At 37.9% G+C, this 13835-nt stretch overlaps 1 protein-coding gene across 2 annotated transcripts; it reads left to right on the top strand.

Moving 5' to 3' along the window:
• Nucleotides 1-4: 4 nt before the first annotated feature.
• LOC103446926 (zinc finger CCCH domain-containing protein 11-like) lies at nt 5-6301 on the top strand. 2 transcript variants are annotated; one of them, XR_001791240.3, is made up of 9 exons: nt 105-508; nt 702-786; nt 911-1054; nt 1141-1229; nt 2086-2274; nt 2634-2764; nt 2843-2942; nt 5502-5760; nt 5874-6301. XR_001791240.3 is itself a non-coding variant. In XM_008386082.4 (8 exons), exons 1-8 carry the CDS (start codon nt 347-349, stop codon nt 5691-5693), a joined length of 1092 nt encoding a protein of 363 aa, XP_008384304.1. In that variant the 5' UTR covers nt 5-346; the 3' UTR covers nt 5694-5872. The 2 variants fall into 2 exon arrangements, 1 of the variants encoding a protein (XP_008384304.1); XM_008386082.4 differs by lacking the exon at nt 5874-6301 and having other exon boundaries at nt 5-508; nt 5502-5872.
• The last annotated feature ends 7534 nt before the right edge of the window (nt 6302-13835 follow it).

Genomic DNA, 13835 nt, shown 5'->3' with positions numbered 1-13835 from the left:
AATTTTTTTTTAATTTTAGTTTTAAAAATAGAATTTTAATGATTTTGCTTAAACAGTCAAAATTCACCACTAGTCAATAGTAGCAAGAAAGTTAGGGCAAAATCGGCATTTTATCTCAGCAAAACAAAAACACTCCCAAGTCCTACCCTCTTCACTCTACCGCCGTTCGCTCATCCTTCTCGCACCTCAGAGAGGGCTGTCGAAAACCCTAAGCGCCATCTCCGACTCAAAATTGAGCAAATCCGTACCGAAAGTTCATAACTTTCATTCAATTCGGAAACCACAGATTGTTCAATTTCCCCCCTTTTTACTATTGATTTTTCTGTTTGTTGGATTCGAAGGAGCCATGCCGCCAAAGGCATCGAAGGCCGACTTGGCGAAGAAGCAGAAGGTGGTGGAGGACAAGACCTTTGGGCTCAAGAACAAGAACAAGAGCAAGAATGTCCAGAAGTACGTCCAGAATCTCCAGCAGTCTGTCCAGCCCAAAGTAGACCCCACCAAGGCTAAGGTCCCACTCCCGCTTTTCGTTATTCGGATCCTTTTTCGTATCTCTGCTGTTTTTTCCCCGTTGGGTTCTGTTTGGATAAGCAGAAAATCAGCTGAGAAAGTAAATTAACGATTTTTATTGGGAATTAGTGTTTGGGTGTGGGTTTTTTTTTTTTTTTTTTTTTTTTTATATCAAAATTTAAAGGGTTTTACAGAAAAAGAAGGAGGAAGAGAAAGCAAAAGAGAAGGAGCTTAATGATTTGTTTAAGATTGCTGTTAGTCAGCCTAAAGTGCCACCTGGTATGTAGTACGTACCCCAACTCTCACATTTTTTTTAAGTTGTTGTTTGGTGGTGGTCGATTATGTTGTGTTTGATAGCGGATTGGTTTTGGTATGCTTGTAATCGAATTGGAAATTTGAATAGGTGTTGATCCAAAGTCTATATTATGCGAGTTTTTCAAGGTTGGACAATGTACCAAGGGATTCAAGTGCAAGTTTTCGCATGACTTGAATGTCCAGAGGAAGGGTGAAAAGATTGATATTTACAGTGATAAACGTGATGATGAAGGTGAGAAGGATGGAATTATCTTGTTTAATATTCTGATGCTAATATATCACATGTGATTTGCTTATTCTTTACTCATTATATTTCAGACACTATGGAGGATTGGGATCAAGCGACGTTGGAAAAGGTTGTGGAGTCAAAGAAGAATGAGTATAACCAGAATAAGCCCACCGAAATTGTATGTCTGTTTTCATATAGTAAATTATTTTTGATTTCTGATATAGAAGCTTTTAGTAAGATATTGGCAGTTGAATGTGTTGCTCTCCATCTGTCTCCAGATATCCATCTATCTATCCCCCACCTTCCTCCCTACCCACCCTCCAAATGTTTTGGTGATTAGAATATGAAGGCCTTTCTGGGCACATTGCCCACTACATCAATGATATGTTATTATGTTTCATGAGGGGAAAAAGAGAGAGAAAAAGAAGAGGGAGGCAGACTGGCAGAGCCTTAGTTGCATGGGACATCAGTCTTTACTTAAAACTAGTTTAGGTGGTGTAGGTCAGCTGTGCAATCCTTGATCCTAAGGGTTATGTTACAGTTTAAATTATTGATGTCACAATCTGATAGCTGATTTATGTCTTTGAAAGAACAAGTCATCGAATATGGTATATGTTAAAATGCTCAACTTTATAGTGGATTCAGGCGACCAATTTTCTGTCTTATGTACAAAGATTTGGCAGATGGATACTTTTACTTTTACTCTATTTCAGTTGTGGGTTTTGCTTTGCTGAATATTAACTAAGACATATTCTTGTATAGAATTTGCAATGTTGCTTGAAAAATATTTGGGATTTTTGCTTGGGTTCCCTATTTGTAGGCTATGCTAGTGAGTTAAACTGGGTGGAGTTATTGAATAATAGAGGGGAAATTATTTTGGTCCTCGAGATGAGAAAATATTTAAATATTAAAAATGGTGACAGGTAAACAGTAAATACTTTTTCTTATTTGACCTAATCATTGGGTAACGTGAAATCTCTGACTTTAGCATGCAGTATATGTTATGAATCTAAGCTGGCGTTTAATATGTACAGGTTTGCAAACATTTCTTAGATGCAGTGGAAAAGAAGCAATATGGTTGGTTTTGGTCTTGTCCAAATGGTGGAAAAGAGTGCCACTACAGACATGCTCTTCCTCCTGGTTATGTTTTGAAATCTCAGATGAAGGCGCTTCTCGATGAAGAGGCTGAAAAAGTTGCCATTGAGGATGAAATTGAAAATCAGGTGATGATCATATTGATTTTGTTGACTTTGCATTTTCATTTTATCCATTTATTTTGTAATAGAATCATAAAGAGGTCGCACTTGGTGCGATGGCAAGTGCCTTCGCCCATGAGCGGTAGGTCTCGGGTTCGAGACTTGGGAGCAGCCTCTCCATAAATGGGGGTAAGGCTAGCCGACATTCACCTCTCCCAGACCCTGCGTAAAGCGGGAGCCTTGTGCACTGGGTACGACCTATTTTGTAATAGAATCATAGAAACCCTTTGTACATTTGTTATATATTGCATCCCTAAGTATTTTTAGCTTTGTTTCCTCTGTTTAATTTTTAATTCTTACTAATGCTCATCTGATGATTGCTGCAGCGCGCAAAAGTAACAACCATTACTCCAATGACCACTGAGTTGTTCATGCAATGGAGGAATAAAAAGACTGAAGAGAAAGAGGCTGGCCTGGCTGCACAACGAGCAGAGAGGGCTAAGAATGACCGCATGAGGTTCTGTACCTTTTATGCTTTCCTTTTTGTGAATGTTCTCTGTATTATGCTATCGACTCAAGCTTTCCTGTATTTCAGTGGTCGTGAGTTGTTTCTATCAGATGCTACCTTGTTTGTGGATGATGCTGAAGCGTATGAAAAATATCAAAGACAAGATCCTGAGGCCACTGAAGAGAAGGTAATGTTTTCTTTTTATACTATGAATATATTCGATTTATGGACTGATAGTATGTCACTTTGAAGTCAGTCGCCTTAGTACATCTCTGTGCATCTTTTGGTATTGTGTTGGCTAACTTTTAACTTCCAACATCTCATCGCTGACTTGTGTGAATATTTTTTCTTATCTGTGAGTTTGCTTCCATTTTGGTATTAAGAGAGGTTTCTTTATCTCAAGTCAGCACATTTTTATGCTACCAAAGAAAAGCATTGGCTTATCAAAAGAAATAAGTGTCCATAGAGGCTCTTTTTCTGGTCATTGTGGGCTGGTTTGTTATTTTTTTTGTTTTTGGGTTTGATTGCCTGGAAGGCTGGAAGTTATTATCTTCTATGTGCATCACCTGAGTTTCTTTCTTTTTGAGGGAAAAAGAAAAGGAATTAATCTTTCTTTGTTATCTTGTCTCTAGAATATAAAGTTTGTGCAGTGTAATGTGATAGAAGTTTTAATGCTGGGTTTCTGGCCATTGCATAGGGCGCAGAATGGCCACAATTATAATGATAGTGCTGTGAAAAAATGGGTTAAAAGAGATCATGGAATGTTCTTTTACGTTTGCCAATGACCAAAATGATGTGATTGGAGCTATGCGATAAAATTTCTGTTCTTGACATGATTTGCTTTTCAAATCCTTTTTCTATCTCGTTATGCTTTTTATTTAGTTATGTCTCTCTTTGTTGGTTTTGTTTATAAGTAGATCATGGTCTCAAGGGTTTTTCTGGTGAGATTATAAAATTTTGATTACATGCATCAGGATCCTTTTAAGGGTGTATACCGTGTATGTCTTGTACCTTCTTTGTTCTATGTGTTGCTTGTTCCACGCATCCTCAGTAATTCTAACCATGAACTCTTTAAAGTGAGTGTCTATGACTGGGTAAACTTGTGCTCTAACCCTTAACATGTCTACATGTACTCGCACTCCATTTTAAGTGTTATTTGTTGACATGATATTTCATGCCACAGAGTGCTATTGGTTGGTATTCTTGTGCTTTGGAATTCCATGCACTTAAGTACTAAAGTACGTTTAGCTACTGGTTACTTGAATTCTTTGGCATGAACTTTTTTTTTTCCTCGTCTTTTCTGTTATCAAGGAGGTCAAACTTTAGAGCAAGTCCACCCCTAAAGACTTTGCGTCAGCACCCAGCGCATTTATCTACTCAAGTGAACAGTAATAGACCCCAGTGAATAGTAATAGGCCAAAGCATCTTCATTCCTAAAAATGCGCTGGCACCCAGTCAATCTAATATTATATTATTTTATTCATGTCAATTAATATTTTATCATTTAATTTCTCTCTCTGCTTCCATTTCTTCTCCGGCAGAGCACTTTCTCTCTACCCTCTCTTTTTCCCCCTTTTTCTCCATGTTTTCTTCTTCAAATGCGTTGATGCACCTGAAATGGACCTCCTCCCCCAAAAATGGGAGCTCGCCGTGGAGGTGCTCCACACCAACGGATGGGACCTCGCCGGAGCTCCACCCAAACGTCCGCAGGCACCTCGTTGTCGTCTCCTCACCGGAGCTCGCCATGGAGGTGCTCCACACCCAAGGAGTCGGATCTCGCCGTGGAGGTGTTCCACACCAACGCTCCTCAAAAAATGGACCTCCTCCTCCTTTGCATGACCCGGCTGGCGTCAGCATGAGTCAGATGTACCGGGCAACACCTCAGTCAATTTTGGACTGGGCTAGAGACCGGCTTGAGCTGGGTGCCAGTCAATTGGGTCGGGTGGAGGGGTTTCACAGGGTGCTGGGCAAAATGCCCTCCGCTGGAACTGCTCTTATAAAACTGGTCATTTTAATTTGTTCCCATCTTGTGATCAGGGTTAAATTTTATACGTAATTTATTTCAGTCTTTTTCATTCTTTTCCCTTCATCCATATTAGTTGTTTCAAAAGTCTAGGTGTATCCTGTTGTGAAAGAGTGGCCCCTGTTTGACTTGTAGCGTCTATAGGGAAAACTCTACCGTACATTTAGATAAAAACATGTTCTTTAAAACATGATCATAATAACACACTGTTCACTTATGTTAAAAGAAGTGATGACATCATGAGATTGCATGAGATTGAAGTTTGATATTGATGTGAATACACTAATGGTGAGAAATTCTCAATACCATACGTGAGGTGGTGGTCTTTTCCAAAATAGAAATTTTCATACTTTTTCTTTTAAGATACATCAGTGACACAATAACCGAAAGCTTCGCTTTGGTTATTCTCTTTTCGGTGCACAATTATTTTTATAACTCTGTAGAACTACATCTAGCTCATTACCAAGGAACAAATATTCCAAAACCAGGAGTGATGAATATCCGGGTATCCTCTTGCATCCAGTGCTTTCTATTCTTTTTGATGAAATGTATCCAGTGCTTTCTTGAACTCTTTAAGACTACCTATTTCAAATCAAGTCGGATGGTTCCCGTTTACATGGACAATTCAACAATTTCCCTTATATTATGTGATCCCATTTACATGAACAATTCGACAATTTCATTTATTTTATGTGATCTGAGTTTGACTGTGCTTCATTTCAGGCCAAAGACAACTCAGCAGCAGGAGGGCCAAGCGCCTCGACTAGTGCTGCTGGTTCTGAAGTTCCCGTTAATGATGACATTGAAGATGATGATGATGATGATGAGTTGGACTTTGATGAGTTAAATGAACTCGAAGCAAGTTTGTCAAGAACATCCATTCAGATACGTGAGCCAGGTATAGAGGCATCTTGAAGAGGGGCAGAGAGAGTAACGTTGACAATTTGCTTGTCGGGGGTGGTAAGAGACTATAACGAGAAATGTGAGAGGAAATAATGTGTTATTTATCCTGAGATGCTATCTTTGTGCCAAATTCTTGGTGTTCTGGATGTGACTGGGTATTTTATGCAAGGAAAATTCCAATTTTTGATGCAGATTGCTGTTCAATTAACATTCCGGTTTCGTGCATCTTCTAAATGCATTTTTGCTGAAATCGCAACTTCAGTGAAATGAAAATTCTCTCAACTGTAACATAGAGAGCTGAACACTTTGGGAGAGCCATGTTAAGATTCAAGTCGACACATAAGCTTCATATAGCCCCTCTGAAGTGGGACTCCGGGAGAGGGACGGACTTGCTCCGAGGATGACCCTAGGGCGGTTCTGCAAGGGCAAGCTAAGCCTTGAGAGTTTCACAACAGATTTAAAATTTAGTTCATCACTTGTAAGTGAAAGGTCTTAAATTTGATTCTCGCCAAATGCAAATTTGAACCATATTGTTGCTAGCCTATTGTGAGGCTAAGCCCACCCTCACTCATTTAGTGTAAATAATATCGGTGGTTCAAAAAAAAAAAAAGTTTGTCAAACGCTAGACTGTTTTTTCTCACAGCTGATTTCTCATAAAGCACTTCCAGATTTGATTTTTCTCACAGCACATCAATGCCAAACTAAGTGTTAGAGTTTCACTATAGGTAACACAATTTTGTTTCAATAGGGCGGACTACTCAGTAGTACGAAAAATGAACGGTCATGTTTGAATTGAGAAAATACTATTTTTGCTTATTTGCCAATCTAATAGATTTAAATTCGGACTACTAGATAGTCCGGATTATTAAAGACCTACCCTAGGTAACAAACAACTGGTGGAATGATGATGTTTCTGGAATCAAAATCCTCCTCATTCTCTAATGTTACTTTTGTTTGGTGACTCCTATTTCGATATCTCTGCTATTTGGTGAAGTTATAAAAATATTGGAACCTACACTTATTAAAATAGACAATAGTCCAACATATTGTGTCTTACAAGTTCTATCAGGAATAACGAAACTCTATAGAACTGGCAAGGACTCAGTTTCAATCTTGTTCGATTTCAACCACCAGTAAGACGGCAAGACATGTAATTATGAAGAAACCTTGAATTGAATGGTGGTGACCCCTTTCTGTTTGTAGAGATAAGTGCCAAGGGAGAGTCAAAAGTTCACACGTCCTTGTTCAAAATTGCCTTATATTTCAAAACATATTCTCCCTGAATTTCCATGTGGGAATTTTGATCTTGACCACCACCTCCTCTATATATGTTTCTGTCAAATAAGGAATATGATAGATATTTGGTCCTTTGACAACTCTTTTGGATGGGAAAATCCATTTCCATTTACAATGATGGTAATTGAATGAGGATGTTAAAAAGTGCTTATGCATGATTTGATGAGCTGATTTTTTAATTCTTTTTATAAAAGGAGGACAACTGGTGGCAAATCAAGGTTATCAATATGAATCTGGAGAGGTTATGAAGAATTTCACCTTATCTGTGGCCATAGTCAAGCAGACTCACTAGCTCGGAGCGTTGAACTCGAGATCTCCCACATTTTTTGTTTATTGAGAAGCCGCAGTCCGCGCCCATACCACTGGACTGCTATGGTTGATTTAATGAGCTAATTTAAGCCAATAATAATGGAATTGGATCCTCTCCGAGGCAAACCTTCGGGATCCTCCTGACCAGGGTTAGTAGGCCGTTGGATAAAAATCCAACGGCTACAATTATTATAATTTTTAGAGGACCCCCTATTTGTAACCGTTGGATAAAAATCCAATGGCTTACTAACACCGGTTAGAAGGATCCCGAGGGGTTGCCTCGGAGACTCCAATTCCAATAATAATCTTTTGTGTAATTAGGGCCGCAGGCCATTTGGTGCACTATTTACTTTATGATAATTAAGACCATTTCACATACACCATCATTCACAATGATGATGGTCACCTTTTACCAACATGTGTGGCTTGGGCTTCACGCAAAGCTGTCATCCACTTTTACCTTAGAAAGGAAGAAAATTGGGTTAGGAGGCTAATTTAAAAGACAGGATTTCCGCACTTAAATTTTCTCTTGACATACTATTTCTTTGTTTCTTGAATTGTATTCGATTTATTCAATTTATTGGCTAGAAGAAAATGACAAGAGTGCAAGGAGAGAAAAAAAACTAGTGCGGATGTCAGTTCTCAGTTCAAATAAGATAAGATTAAAGACTAATTCCCAAGATCCATGTTTTAATATGCTCTTAAGAAAGCATACTCCCAAAGCTAGGTGCGGTTCACTAACTAAATGGTAATGTGTTGACCAAATGAGTCCAAGTTTTATACGGGTCCATAATGTTTCACTGGCCATCTTTGCTTTAGGTAGTTTTCTTTCATCCATTTTCCCAAATTAGGACAAAATATATATTATGCATTTGATGTGAAATGTGAACACATGATTCCATCCTTACCAAATCTAATATTTCAGAAGGATTGTTCTTTCTTGCTTTCAAGACCTCATCCTAAAGAAATAATCTTTTTGAAAGTTGAACTTTGAACACCCTTGAACCTCTCTCTCTCTCTCTCTCTCTCTCTCTCTCTCTCTCTCTCTCTCTCTCTCTCTCACTTTCATATTTGCAGATGTGTTGGCCACCCTCTAGGGTTAGGGTTAAAGATTGTAAAAAGGTTAGGGTTAAAGATTGCAATTTTTACAAAATGGGAAAAGAAGGAGACTATATCTGAGTTGGTACCAGCCAAAACATTCATCATATAATCCTTTCACTCTCAGCCAAAATAATTAGATTATTATATCACTTAAGCAAGCATTCTAATTTTCTCTAATATTATATTGAAATCCTAATTAATTAATTAAACACTCAAACAAACACCCCACAATTAAATTAATTTATAAAGTTGTGAGATATTGAGTGAGATATTGATGATACAGCCTATGTGTGATCACTGTGATGTAAGATGATAATTATTGAAGTCAAAGAACGAATACAATTTGATGAAGTAAACAATGAATATCCTAAGTGTGATGTACGATGATAATTATTGAAGTCAAACAATGAATACAATTTGATGAAGTAAACAAAGAATATTCTGTCTGTTATCACTTCCAATGTCTGGATAAGTTCGATTCCAATCATCCAAAAAATCCGTTAAAAAAAGCTAAATTAATTAATTAGAATATTGGATGGATATGATTTGGTTGATGAACTGCTTAAAAAATTGTCACACTTCAACAATACATATAATTCTCTGCAGATTCCTGATTTCCTATGCAATTTTTCTTATTTTTCATCAATACGAAATTTTATTCATAATTCAGAGGGATACATCAACAATGTATAACAGATTAAAAGGTCTTCTTCCGGGAGCCGATCGTCAGTCACGAAGGGCCAATACAGATTTGTCGCCAAAAAGCGAGCCAGTTTGGTTAACCACATATTTTAGCACTACTAACGAGTGTGCATGATGCACATAATTTGTTTCTTAATTAGTGAGAACATAAAAGAAGTTAATTAGTTTGATCAAAGATCAAATTGTTTCTTAGATAATTAATTAATTAGTGATAACAACGAGTTGGAATTTTTGTGATCTGGAGCTGTTAGGAAACAGATGTTCATCCACGCAAAATGTTCAGTAAAATTCAGGATTGTAATTGCAGTGCAGAAAGGAAGATCCAGAAAACTGAAGAGAGGTAGCAAAATGGAACTTAATTACTGCCAAGAAAGAGGAAGAGTTACATACTTCTAGCAGAACAACCTGGATAACATAATTACTTCAAAGTTCAAACCCTCAAAATTCAAAGTAAAAAAAAAGAAAAACACCAGAAACAAATAACTTCCCTTAAGTAATTTCTTTCATCATACGGTCACAATCTGCCATCTCTCTCTCTCTCTCTCTCTTCCCCTTTCCCAAAAGCTGGTAGCTTTAATCGTACCCATTAAAAGAGTAGCTTGCAGAAGGTGAGCTTTCCTCTGGAGAATTGGTGTCACAGTTTGCTGCTGATCCTCCTGATGAACATGCTTGATTAGATCTGCCCCCAATCCCAAAGATACCGGCTTTGATACGACCTCTTTTTGGTGGCAAATTGGTCAAGTCCCTCCCTTTTCCTTTCCTCTTCACTGGGTTGCTGCTGCCGCCTTTGGTTTCCATTTTTTTTTTCCTCAGCTGAATTATGGTGGAAAAGAAAGAAATTGAGACAGAAGAGAGGAGTCGCAGAGGGCCAGATGGTAAAGTGAAGTAGAGAGGTCTCCACTGTACTATATATAGAGATATTTTGGGTCCATGATTAGCTTAGTGTCACATGCATGATGATGATGATATATATACACTCATCACAAGTATATTTTTCTTTATAATTATAGACAGTTTAGAGTATCAAATGAAAATTTTGAAGTTCTAATAATCAATCCTTATTCATGAGGAATGAAGGAATCAGTATAATCATTTTTATTTTGCGTTTAAAAACACATAATATATTATACATATACTCAAACTCAAAATATTATCTATTTCTATTATATATAAAGCCAGAGCCGTACTTTGGGGTCATGGCTTCGATAAAAAGATTTGGACCAAATTGCCCCTCAACCAAAAAAATTCAAAAGCTATCTATTATAATATATCAAATAATGCAGAGGTAATTTGATAATTTAGTCATTATAAAATAAAATATAAATATAAGTGGGATGAGAGAAAATAATAAAAAAATGGAAGAATGAGTGAAAGTTGATGGTGCCCAAGTGAAGGGGAAAGAAAAATATAATAAAAATAAGGAAAATTATGAATATTGTGTTCAAAACATTTTAAGAGGCACATAGTGCCGGTGATAAATTAGTAAAGTTTTTTTAAAAAAAAAATAAAATTAGTACCTTTCAATAGGTTAGTAATAATGTGATTCAATCAGATGTTGTGAATAGTGATTTTGGTGTCACCAAGCCGTTCAAAACATCTTAAGAGGCGTTAAAAGAGATCATGGAACATTCTTTTACGTTTGCAAATGACCAAAATGATGTGATTGGATCTATGCAATAAAATTTCTGTTCTTGATGTGATTTGCTTTTCAAATCATTTTTCTATGTCGTTATGCTTTTTATTTAGTTATGTCTCTCTTTGTTGGTTTTGTTTATAAGTAGATCATGGTCTCAAGGGTTTTTCTGGTGAGATTATAAAATATTGATTACATGCTTCAGGATCCTTTTAAGGGTATACCGTGTATGTCTTATTCCTTCTTTGTTCTATGTGTTGTTTGTTCCATGCATCCTCAGTAATTCTAACTATTAACTCTTTAAAGTGAGCGTCTGTGATTGGGTAAACTTGTGCTCTAACCCTTAACATGTCTACTTGTACTTACACTCCATTTTAAGTGTTATTTGTTGACATGATATTTCATGCCACAGAGTGCTATTGGTTGGTATTCTTGTGCTTTGGAATTTCATACACTTAAGAGCAATTCCACCGGGAAGAAGAGAACCCAGCACCCAGTCAAAAAACCAGGCTGGCACCCTGTCAATTCACTCCAGCCTGTGAAATTGACTGGCACCCAGCCCAAGCCAGTCCACAGGCCGGCCTAAAATCGACAGACCTTGGGACAGGCCTATCTGACGTCAGTGTGACGTCGGAGGGCATATGACGTCAGAGAGGGAGTTGTTGTGGAGGCTGAGGAGCGGAGCTGGTCGAGGCGGGAGAGGATGTCGGGAGGGAAGGAACCACGGAGGGAGAACGACGGGAGGACGAAGCGACGGCGTCGGAGGTGTGGAGATGCAGGAGGACGGCGTCGACGACGTCGGAGATGCATGGGTGGATGGCGTCAGAGATGCAAGGGTGGATGGCGTGCAGAAATGGAAGGTTTTGAAGAGGAAGGAGAAGGAGAGCTCACGGGAGTGAGCTGGAAAAGAGAGAGAGAGAGAGAGAGAGGAGAGGGAAAGGAAGAAAGAAGAAAAAATAAAAAATAAAATAAATGATAAAATATTAATTGATATGAATAAAATAATATAATATTAGATAGACTGGGTGCCAGCGTATTTTTAGGGGTGGAGATGCTTTGGCCTATTACGGTTTACTGAGGTCTATTACTGTAAAATTGAGTGGATAAATGCGTTGGGTGCTGACACAAAGTCCTTAGGGGTGGACTTGCTTTAAGTACTAAAGTACGTTTAGCTACTGGTTACTTGAATTTTTTGGCATGAACTTGTTTCTTTTTTCCTCGTCTTTTCTGTTATCAAGGAGGTCAAACTTTATAAAACTGGTCATTTTAATTTGTTCCCATCTTGTGATCAGGGTTAAATTTTATACGTAATTCATTTCAGTCTTTTTCATTCTTTTCCCTTCATCCATATTAGTTGTTTCACAAGTCGGTGTATCCTGTTGTGAAAGAGTGGCCCCTGTTTGACTTGTAGCGTCTATAGGGGAAACTCTACCGTGCATTTAGACAAAAACATGATCATAATAACACACTGTTCACTTATGTTAAAAGAAGTGATGACATCATGAGATTGCATGAGATCGAAGTTTGATATTGATGTGAATACACTAATGGTGAGAAATTCTCAATACCATACGTGAGGTGGTGGTCTTTTCCAAAATAGAAATTTTCTTACTTTTTCTTTTAAGATACATCAGTGACACAATAACCGAAAGCTTCGCTTTGGTTGTTCTCTTTTCGGTGCACAATTATTTTTACAACTCTGTAGAACTACATCTAGCTCGTTACCAAGGAACAAATATTCCGAAACCAGGAGCGATGAATATCCTGGGTGTCCTCTTGCATCCAGTGCTTTCTATTTTTTTGGTGAAATGTATCCAGTGCTTTCTTGAACTCTTAAGACTACCTATTTCAATTAAAGTCGGATGGTTCCCGTTTGCATGGACAATTCGACAATTTCCCTTATATTATGTGATCCCGTTTACATGAACAGTTTGACAATTTCCATTATTTTATGTGATCTGAGTTTGACTGTGCTTCATTTCAGGCCAAAGACAACTCAGCAGCAGGAGGGCCAAGCGCCTCGACTAGTGCTGCTGGTTCTGAAGTTCCCGTTAATGATGACATTGAAGATGATGATGATGATGATGATGATGATGATGATGAGTTGGACCTTGATGAGTTAAATGAACTCGAAGCAAGTTTGTCAAGAGCATCCATTCAGATACGCGAGCCAGGTATAGAGGCATCTCGAAGAGGGGCAGAGAGAGTAACGTTGACAATTTGCTTGTCGGGGGTGGAAAGAGACTATAACGAGAAATGTGAGAGGTAATAATGTGTTATTTATCCTGAGATGCTATCGTTATGCTAAATTCTTGGTGTTCTGGATGTGACTTGGTATTTTATGCAAGGAAAAATCCAATTTTTGATTTAGATTGCTGTTCAATTAACATTCCGGTGTCTCGTGCATCTTCTAATTGCATTTTTAAGCTCTGCTGAAATCTCAACTTCAGTGAAATGAAAATTCACTCAACTGTAACATAGAGAGCTGAACACTTTGGGAGAGCCATGTTAAGGTTCAAGGTCGACACATCATATGGCCCCTCTGAAGTGGGACTCCGGGAGAGGGACGGACTTACTCCGAGGATGCCCCTAGGGCGATACTGCAAGGGCAAGCTAAGCCTTGAGAATTTCACAACAGATTTAAAATTTAGTTTATTACTTGTAAGTGAGAGATCTTATGTTCGATTCTCGTCAAATGCGAATTTGAATCACATTGCTGTTAGCCTATTGTGAGACAAAAGACTTTTTTCTCACGACTAATTTCTCATAAAGCACTTCTAGAGGTAATTTTTCTCACAGCACATCAATGCCAAACTAAGTGTTAGAGTTTCACTATAGGTAACTCAACTTTTTTTCAATAGGGCGGGCTACTCAGTAATACGAAAAATGGACGGTCATGCTTGAATTGAGAAAATACTATTTTTGCTTACTTGCTAATCTAATGGATATAAATTTGGACTATTCAAGACTTACCCTAGGTAACAAACAACTGGTGGAATGATGATGTTTGTGGAATCAAAATCCTCCTCATTCTCTAATGTTACTTTTGTTTGGTGACTCCTATTTCGATATCAGCCGCTATTTGGTGAAGTTATAAAAATATTGGAACTACA

The sequence above is a fragment of the Malus domestica genome, chromosome 07, assembly GCF_042453785.1.
Source record: "Malus domestica chromosome 07, GDT2T_hap1".
In the NCBI taxonomy this organism is placed as follows: Eukaryota; Viridiplantae; Streptophyta; class Magnoliopsida; order Rosales; family Rosaceae; genus Malus; species Malus domestica.
This window is presented reverse-complemented; position numbering and strand designations above follow the sequence as displayed.